The sequence below is a fragment of the Orycteropus afer genome, unplaced genomic scaffold (genome assembly GCF_000298275.1).
Source record: "Orycteropus afer afer isolate SDZICR_OR568_19922 unplaced genomic scaffold, OryAfe1.0 scaffold00001, whole genome shotgun sequence".
Lineage (NCBI taxonomy): Eukaryota > Metazoa > Chordata > Mammalia > Tubulidentata > Orycteropodidae > Orycteropus > Orycteropus afer.
In genome coordinates this window covers 32179588-32189265 of record NW_006921588.1, presented here as the reverse complement: position 1 = coordinate 32189265, position 9678 = coordinate 32179588, and the positions used below count along the sequence as shown (strand labels likewise).

At 40.7% G+C, this 9678-nt stretch overlaps 1 protein-coding gene across 1 annotated transcript in view; it reads left to right on the top strand.

The window, feature by feature from the left end:
• The window catches only part of DHRS9 (dehydrogenase/reductase 9), a 12454-nt gene extending 3914 nt beyond the window's left edge, over positions 1 to 8540 (top strand). Inside the window, exons 2-4 of the mRNA XM_007945732.2 lie at positions 926 to 1184; positions 5786 to 5949; positions 8317 to 8540. Coding sequence (XP_007943923.1) covers positions 926 to 1184; positions 5786 to 5949; positions 8317 to 8540 — 647 coding nt within the window. The remainder of the gene's footprint in view (positions 1 to 925; positions 1185 to 5785; positions 5950 to 8316) is intronic.
• Positions 8541 to 9678: the final 1138 nt, after the last annotated feature.

Genomic DNA, 9678 nt, shown 5'->3' with positions numbered 1-9678 from the left:
AGGACCTCTTTCATGTGCTGAAGAGCAAAGATGTCTCCTTGAGGACTAAGGTGCACCTGACACAAGCCACGGTATTTTCAATTGCCTCATACACATGTGAGAGCTGGACAATGAATAAGGAAGACCAAAGAAGAGTTCATGCTTTTGAATTGTGGTGTTGGCTAAGAATGCTGAAAGTACCATGGACTGTTAAAACAACTAGCAAATCCACTCTGGAAGAAGTGCAGCTGGAACACTCCTTGGAAGTGAGAATGGCCAGACTTTGTCTCACTTACTTTGGTCATGTTGTCAGAAGGGACCATTCCCTGGAGAAGGATGTTATGTTTGGTAAGGTGGAGGATCAAGAAAGAGGGGAAGGGCCTCAACGAGATGGATAGACACAGTGGCTGTGGCTACGGGTTCAAGTATAGCAAGAATAGTGGAGATGGCATGGGACTGGGCTGTGTTTCATTCTGCTGCGCATAGGGTTGCTGTGAGTGGGAGATGACTCGACAGCACCTAACAACAACATACCAAATAAACAGGTAGTAAATTGATGTTGTTCTTTATCAATACAGAGCATCTTATACATGTTCTCTGGCTTTCACATCTGGCAAGGGGGGTAAAATAGACCAATTACACCTGAGATTCAAAAGCAGAAAGTCTCAGTCAGAGAACTGTTTGGCATTCAGTATCAGATATAGAATAACAGCAAGTTGGCTTCCAGTAACAGAACAACACTACTTCAGGTTAGCCTCCCACAATTTCTACTATCATTTCCCAAAACTGCAAAGTACTTCAAAGCAGGACTATCACTAGAAAGAGGAAATGACATCATTGTATAATGAAGGGACTGTATTTCCATCAAAGATGCCTTGATAAATGTGTGTTCATGATGGGCAGGCCAACCTCCACTGCCATACCTCCTTTCCTTCCCCTTGTCTAGGTCTCTGGGGTCTGATCAACAATGCAGGTGTTCTTGGAGTGCTAGCTCCTACTGACTGGCTGACTGTGGAGGACTATAGAGAACCTATTGAAGTGAACCTGTTTGGACTCATCAATGTGACATTACATATGCTTCCCTTGGTCAAAAAAGCTCGAGGGAGAGTTATAAATGTCTCCAGTGTTGGTGGCCGTCTTGCAATCAGTGGAGGGGGATATGCTCCATCCAAATATGCAGTGGAAGGATTTAATGACAGCTTAAGGTAAAGCAAGTTCACTTTTTCCTCCATCATTTCCATTCTGTTATTGAGCCCAAGCGGTGAATATCTTATCAAATTTTTTCACTTGGTTCTTCTATAGTTTATGTACTTATTGAAGCTTTCTAACTTCCTGTTCATTTGAAGAGCGTTTTCCCTTATCTTTTGGAGCATTTTTATAATAGTTGCCTTAAGGAGTTTAATAATTTCAACATCTTTGTCACCTCAGCATTGGCGTTTGTTGATTACGCAAGTTGAGATTTTCCAGGTTCTTTGTGTGCTATACAATTTTGGACTGTCTGCTAGACATTTGGAATATTGTATTATGAGACTATGGGTCTTATTTACGTTCTATTGAGAATGTTGATATTTCTGTGTTAGGAAAAAAATCAACTAGGTTATTTCCAGATCACAAGTCTTCTGTGAGCTGTGATTCAAATGTCTGTTCAGTTTTCAGTCTTATTGTGCTATTCAGGAGCTCTGGTGGACTAGTGCCTAAGGCATTTGACTGCTAACCAGAAGGCTGGCAGTTCAAACCCACCAGCCACCACTCCTTGGAAGTTGGAGTGGAAGGTTGGGCAATCTACTTCTATAGTGATACCCCCTTGGAAACCCAAGGACGGGTAGCTATGAGTCGAAATCAACTCGATAGCAGTGATTTGTATTTTTTTTTTTAATTGTGCTATTCATATCTGTCCTACATGTGCTCTACACAGTAACCAGTCTGAGATATGGAACATGGTCTATCTCATAGCTTTGTTCTCTAACTCAGATCCATGGACTTCATAAATAACCTTATGGAAATGCTTTTCTGAGCTCCTCCCTCTCCACAATCTCCCTTGTACTTTCTGGTTCCCTGGGACTTCCCTCCAGCCCAAAAGCTGGGGTTTAATTACCCTGCTCTGCCAACTACTTCTCAAAACTGTACTCATTATGGGACCAGGTGGTGGAAGCAAGAGAAACAAGCAGCAACATAGTTTCTTCCCACCTCCTTTGGATCACAGAAACTCTGATTAAAGAGGAAATTTCCCAGCATTCAGAGTTTTAAGACTTCAAGACTCCCACTGTGTCACTACCACTGCTGTGACTTCCATCACCACAAAATTGCCTGGTTTCTGGGCTGCAAGAGAAGAAAAAAAAAAAAAGAAAAGAAAAGAAAAATGAAGGATTTGACCTCTATCTCTGAATTTAGAATTCCCCTTAACGGCTTCTCAGAAGATCTCCGGGTAGGGCAAAACGTTTGCACTTCACTACCAACCTAAAAGTTGGCAGTTCAAATCTACCCAGCAGCATGACTAACGATTATAGCTAAAGAAACTCCATGGAGCACAGTTCTACTCTGTGACATACAAAGTCACCATGAGTCAGAATTGATTGATTGCAACAGGTTTGGGGTTTTTGTTTGATTGTTTGTTTCCCTGCTCTTCAAACCGACCTAGAGGGCCTCTCTTAGAGCTGCTGTCTGAATGGTATTTCTCCTAGAGCTCTTTCTGCCACTTGTGAGTTTTGTGTTGACTTGAGCCCTGACCAAGGAATATTGGAGTGGAGGAAAAAGGAAATTCTCTGTTGGTTCAGTCATACTTCAAATTCTGGTCTCCTCACCTACTGTCATTTGCTTTTCAAAGTTCTTAAATAGCTGCTGTATACACTCTGTCCACATTTCGCAGCTATATTCAGTGGGATAGACAAGGAAAATGTTCTTAATCTATCTTACCTTGTACTAGAACCTATCACTATCAGTTCAAAGCCCCAAAATTGCAAGTGATCGTATTAGTTAAGATTTTGTCAAGAAATGAAAACACACTAAAATTGAGTAAATGGAGCAATTTACTTAAGGGACTATTTATAAACATGTGAAATTTATATAGGAAAATCCCAAAAGATAATTCAGTATCTAAGGGCTAATGACAGCAGGGGCATTTCTACATGATAGAATAGAAGGGACAAGGAGACATGGATGTTTCCAGAATTAAAAGATATAGAGGCTGTCACCTTCAGTTCATGATTGAAATTAACTAGTGTTAATTTCACTAAGCCTACAGGGGGAATAATTAGCCCAATCTCTTTCTCCTCCCTTCCTCTGATCTACTGCTTGTACTTCCAATGGACTGTACTCATCAGAAGCCAGCATATAGTTAAAGCATAAGTCAGCCTCCCAGACTGTAGAGTAGGCAGAAGAGTGGAGAAAAGATTTGGAGAAACAAACAAAAGATATCCAGCTGAGTGGTGCCATGATAGGCAACAGAGAAGGCAAAAAATAGATATAAGGTTTCCCTTCTATTTCTTCATTTATTCATTTCGGAGCTCTGGTAGTGTAGTGCCTAAGGCACTTGACTGCTAACTAGAAGGCTGGCAGTTCAAACCCACCAGCCACTCCTCAGAAGGAAGATGGGGCAATCTACTTCCATAGTGATTCTGCCTTAGAAACCCAAGGAGGGGTCGCTATGAGTCAGGTCCGACTCGACGGCACATAACAACAACAACAACAACATTTATTCTTTTGACTAGTATTTGTTGAAGGTGCATGTTAGAGCTTAGATTCTAACCCATAGTTTTAGATTTTAGTTTCCTAATTAAATATTTAGTTCAGTAATTAAATATTAGGAGCTCTGGTGGCATAGTGCCTAAGGCATTTGACTGAGAACCAGAAGGCTGGTGGTTCAAACTCACCAGCCACTCCTCAGAAGGAAGGTTGGGCAATCTACTTCTGTAGTGATACCACCTCAGAAACCCAAGGAGGGATCGCTATGAGTCAGATCCAACTCGATGGCAGTGAGTTTGGTTTTGATAATTAAATATTAGATTATTCCGTTGAGATGAATAAAGACAGAATGACTCCATTTTACCATTTGATCAGCTTGTCAGGTTTGATTCTCCCAGGAAATAAACACAATATACCCTCTCCTTACTTATCAACTTTCCTGTTATCTGTCATTTCATATTTACAGCAATAGTAAAAAATCTACTATTCCACTATCTGTCACATTAACAACATACATCTGGCAGTAATGAATGTCAAGGAGCAAGGCAAGAGTAATGCTGGCTGTAATGGTTAAAGTTATGTGTCAGCTTGGCTGGGCCATGATTCTCAGTAGTTTGGCAGTTATGTAATGATGTAATGATGTAATCATCCTCCATTTTATGATCTGACGTGATCATCCTCCGTTTTCACATAATGATGATTTTTACATAAAGACCTAGTCTTTGGAACTAACTATGTCAATAAGTGAAAAAAGGAGTAACGCTAGAGCAGTGCTTCTCAAACAGTGTGCATTTGATCACCTGGGAACCTTGTTAAAATGCAGATTTTAATTCAGCAGTTCTGAAGTGGAACTTGAAATTCTGCATTTCTAACAAGCTCTCAGGTGATGTCAATGGTCAAGGGATCACACACTGAGTAACAAGGCAATGGGGAACCTCCATTGGTGTCCTTGGTCTTGGTTCCTCTCTGGCTCTATTCTGTAAGCAGCAGTATTATATAATTACATGTTAGTATACTTAGAGATTTACTCTACTTGCTTATAAAGAGATTTCAACTGAAGGTGGTTTTTCTATTTTGCTTTGTTTTGCTTTTAATGCAAACAACACATCTTTCAAAATCTCTCAGGGTGAAACTGATCTCTATTTTTTAGTAAAATATACTTCAAATTACACAATAGGCATATTGCTAGAAAGCAGAATCTAAGATACATTAAAGTATAGTTTAAGTTCACTGAAAAATCTTTTTAAAAGTCTTATGGTGAAGATCTCTATAAAATGAATGATTACCTCATTTATTTCTGGTGGAAATACAAACTAAATTTAAGAGATGATTATTCATATGCTGGTTGCTTTAAAGAAAAAAACCAAAACCAATTGCCCTCAAGTCATTTCTGACTCATAGCAACCCTATAGGACAGAGTAGAACTGCCCCATAAGGTTTCTAAGGCTGTGCTCTTTATGGAAGCAGGCTTCCACATCCTTCTCCCATGGAACGGCTAGTAGGTACAAACTGCCGGCCCTTTGGTTAGCAGTCAAATACCTAACCACTTGCACCACCAGAGCTCCTTGCTTTAAAGAAAGAGATACTATTATTCTTCCAAAACCTTACTGCCCAGTAAATGAGTAGATTTTTGGTTTTTTGCAGCAACGTAAAGAGCTTGCTGGGTAGTACAGGCAGATGGTTAGTCTTCTCAATGGTTGTCACGCTGTGTTCTTCAGCATATGTGTGTTGCAATCCCCTGACTTTCCTAAAATGGAGATAAAGTTATCCTTCCAGAATAGCCATTAGTCCATTTCACCATAAGATATTTTGAGTAATAAGAAGAAACATGTCCTTAACCCCAATGCTCATTGATTTAGTGAGATAGCAGGGCCCAGGGAGAAGAACATTGGCCTGGGGGTGAGTTCACCCACATCTCTTTCCTGTTCTGCCACTGACCAGCCCTCACTTCACCAGCCTGACCTTCAGTTTCTTCATCTTCAAAATGAAAGGGTAGGACAAGCTGTTCCTTCCAACACACCCTATTCAGTGATTCCATGAAAAGATCCATAAGAGTAGTCACTCAACTTGCAAACATTCTCCAAATAAATCGGAATTAAACATCTTCAATGGGTTCTTTTCACAGACGAGACATGAAAGCTTTTGGTGTGCATGTCTCATGCATCGAACCGGGATTATTCCAAACAGAATTGTCAGATCCAATAAAGGTAAATGAAAAAAAACGCGCCATTTGGAAACATCTGTCTGAAGACATCAAACAACAATATGGAGAAGGTTACATTGAAAAAAGTGAGTTTCTGGGTGGACCTGGGATGCTTTAGAGCTCAATATCCTAAGCAACATGAAGGAGACTCAATCACAAGGGAGGATACAGAGTCCCCAGCATAGTACACAAATAACACAACAAACAACGCAACACACTGGTATCAAGTCAGATCCGACTCATAGTGACCCTTCCTTGGGTTTCTGAGGCAGTATCACTACGGAAGTAGATTGCCCAACTTTCCTTCCAAGGAGTGTCTGGTGGGTTTGAACCTCCAGCCTTCTGGTTAGCAGTCAGATGCCTTAGGCACTACGCCACCAGAGTTCCCAATAAGGATCTTAAATGTGGATCAGGATCAGGATTCCTGATTATTCCAGTGCAGAGTGGCTGGTGGGTTCAAACCTTTTACCTTTTTCTTTAGCACAGTCCAATGCTGTAACTGCAGTGCCACCAGAGCTCCTTCCGAAAAGATTACCGCCTAGAAAACCCTATGGGTAGTTCCACTCCCTCACACGTTGGTATGAGTCAGAAGTCAATTGGATGGCAATAGCACTACAATGTAAATGAGGCATTAAAGACCCTAATTAAACTTCCTATATCACGCCTCTGCTTCTGCCTCAAACTTTCTGTGCCTGTTAAAGTTTATTAGATATTTCTCAAACACTTACTGAGCTCATGCTTTGAGTTAAACAGGGCCTCACCTAACTTTTGGATCACTCATTCCCTCCAACCTGTGACCTTAGGGCTGATAAGTTTCCATTGCTGGTTGATAAAACAGTCAAGGTTCTAGGTTAACAGTTCTCAAGGTGGGCTTGAGAGGAAAGTCAGAAGTACCACTATCCTTCTAAAATCTTAATGCTCTGTTAGTGAGTAGATTTTGTTTTAAAAATGAGGCACTTTTAAAAATAGCAGACTATCCCTTCTATCCTCACCCCTATGCACATATACACAGATGGGGGGTGGACCATGTGTATCAAGTTGAATATCTGGTTGGACAAGCTTCTTCTGGTCTCTGTGATACACTGCTCTGTTTCTCACTCACTCACTGCTTTTGAATATTCTAAGTAGATCCATTCCCATAGCGACACCTCCTTGGGTTTCCGAGGAGGTATCACTATGGAAGCAGATTACCTAATGTTCCTTCCTAGGAGTGGCTGATGAGTTTGAACCACCAATCTTCTGGCTAGCAATCAAATGCCTTAGGCATGATGCCACTAGAAGTCTCAAGTAGATCCAGTCTAAGATTGATTAAGACTTCAGAAACAAACCCCTTATTTAAAAGAACTTTCTTTTTTGATATTGGCATTGACACTTTTTAAACGCCTATGAATATTTCAACAACTTTCTTCTCAAAAGTATTGTTGACTTGGTCCCAAGTTCAGGAGGTCTGTCTGTGAAGTACCAGAAGGTGTGAAGCCCAATTTTGCACTGGTTGTTCTTAGACTTTTCCAAGCCAGGGCTTGGACATCAGTCAGACTCACAGTCCCGAAGTAGACTTCAAATTTCAGGTCAACTTTCATTTCCCGAGCTGGAGTTTTAGTTCTAAAGAGTTCCAGAGGCATATTAGGTAACTTTCTTAATTAGGTTATTTGGACAACTTGTGGCTACTGGGGCCTGAAGACAAAAGGAGGATTTAAATAATACATTTTTCCTTGAGAAGACCTCTCAGGAGTATTTTAAGAACATATGAGGACTGCTCCAAACCACTACCAACCCCTTTATAAAATACCTGCTATTTTAAAGATATCTTAAATATATTTCATTTGCCTGAGAACTGCGGTTCATTGGGCTTCCTGATATTTGGAGTGATTCTCTCTTTATTCACTGAATTATAGAGGCATTTATGGTAAATGAGTACACTCACACCCACCCCGATACACACACACACACAGCACACATGCACACCCACATTCCCTATAAACACAACACTCCCATAAAAACCAATTAGGAATCAAACCCATAACTTCCTAAGTTCAGTGTCTCATGAACATTATGAAGTATCTGTCTTCATTCCTTTAAAGCAGTGCTTCTCAAAGTTTGTGCCCCAGTAGCATCAGTGTCACCTGGAAGCTTGTTAGAAATGTAAAATCTTGGGCTCCTGCCCAGACCTACTGAATCAGAAACTCTGGAGGTAAGACCAAATAATCTGTGTTTTAAAAACACTGTTCTCCTTCTAGGAGATTCTACTGCCTATTTAATTTTAAGAACCTCTGATGTAAAGAAAGCACTGCTATGTAGTCTGCTGAGGAATAAGATTCAAACCATGCCAATGGGCTTGAATTTATAATGGGAAATCAAAGTCCCTCACCTAAATTCCCTCCTGACCACCATTTCCTTACATTCTCCTTTTCCCCTTCTTTCAAAGAGTAATGTACTTTTGTCTCTTTTTACAGGTCTTGAAAAACTGAGAGGCTCCACATCTTTTATAAATGCCGACCTCTCCCTGGTTGTAAAGTGCATGGACCACGCTTTAACAAGTCTCTTCCCTAAGACCCGTTATACTGCTGGAAAAGATGCCAAAACTTTCTGGATACCTCTGTCTCACATGCCAGCAGTTTTGCAAGACTTTTTATTGTTGCGACAGAAAGTAGAGCTGGCTAATCCCAAAACAGTGTGACTCAGCTGACCATGAATGCCTACCCCAGGCTACAAGATTGAATGATTTCAAGGATCTGGCTCTTTTCGATCCTTTTCCTTACTCCAGCCTGGGCTCATTTAGAAAACCATGCTTCTTTTGATAAAGGAATCCCACCACAGGGGTGATATCCCAGAGTCCTTTCTCATGCTTTCTTTGAAGAGGGCAGGGGTAAAAGTCACATGAGCAAGACCTACCCAATATTTAGGCTTGCCTGCTTGGGATGATATAAGGGAGATTGAAAGATTTTCCTGCTCCAAAATCATCTTTGCCATTGGCAGGCCCTATACCTATAGTCCCCACCATTTAGAGCAGCTCCTAAATGTTCAATATTTGTCTCTTATCAAAATATTAAGAAATAAGTAGAATACTTTCATAAGTGAATTAGATTTGTTCTGCTATCTTGCTAAAATCAGGCTCTGAAGGTCTGGAACTCTGTTCTGGTAAGCTTTGATGAGACAGGAAAAGGATGATGACAGAAACATTAAGAGGCATTGGTACAAGCTAAGGGATAGAAGGAAAACACTAGGTGGGGCAGCTAGTAGGAGGGGAGAAGAAGAGAGAAGGAAGAAGAGGGCTATACCCTCAAAAGGGAATATACCCATGACTATAGGTAAATTTGGCAGATGATATTTTTATACACATATTTGTATGTGTTATAAGAATGTCCATATATATAATAGAACTAATAGGGCAAAGTGATGACAACTTCTTAGCCACAGTGAAACACCCTGAGGAAATGAGTCACTGTGCCCACAGGCTTGGGACCATGGTCATGGGGACATCAAGTTCAATTGGCATATCATATGACACAAAAATGTTCTACATCCTACTTTGGTGTATAGCAACTGGGATTTTAAAAGCTTGCAGGCAGCCATCTAAGATACAACAATTGGTCTCTCCTTGTCCAGAGCAAAGAAGAATGAAGAAAATCAATGACATGTGAAAACAATTAGTCCAAGGGACTAGTGGACAATGTGAACCTCTATCTATAAGACCATGAGACCAGAAGTACTAGACGGTGCCCAGCTACCATTGTCAACCACTCACAAAGGGATCAGTGCAGGAGATCCTGGATAGACTGGGAGAAAAATGTGGACCAAAACTCAAAACCATCAAA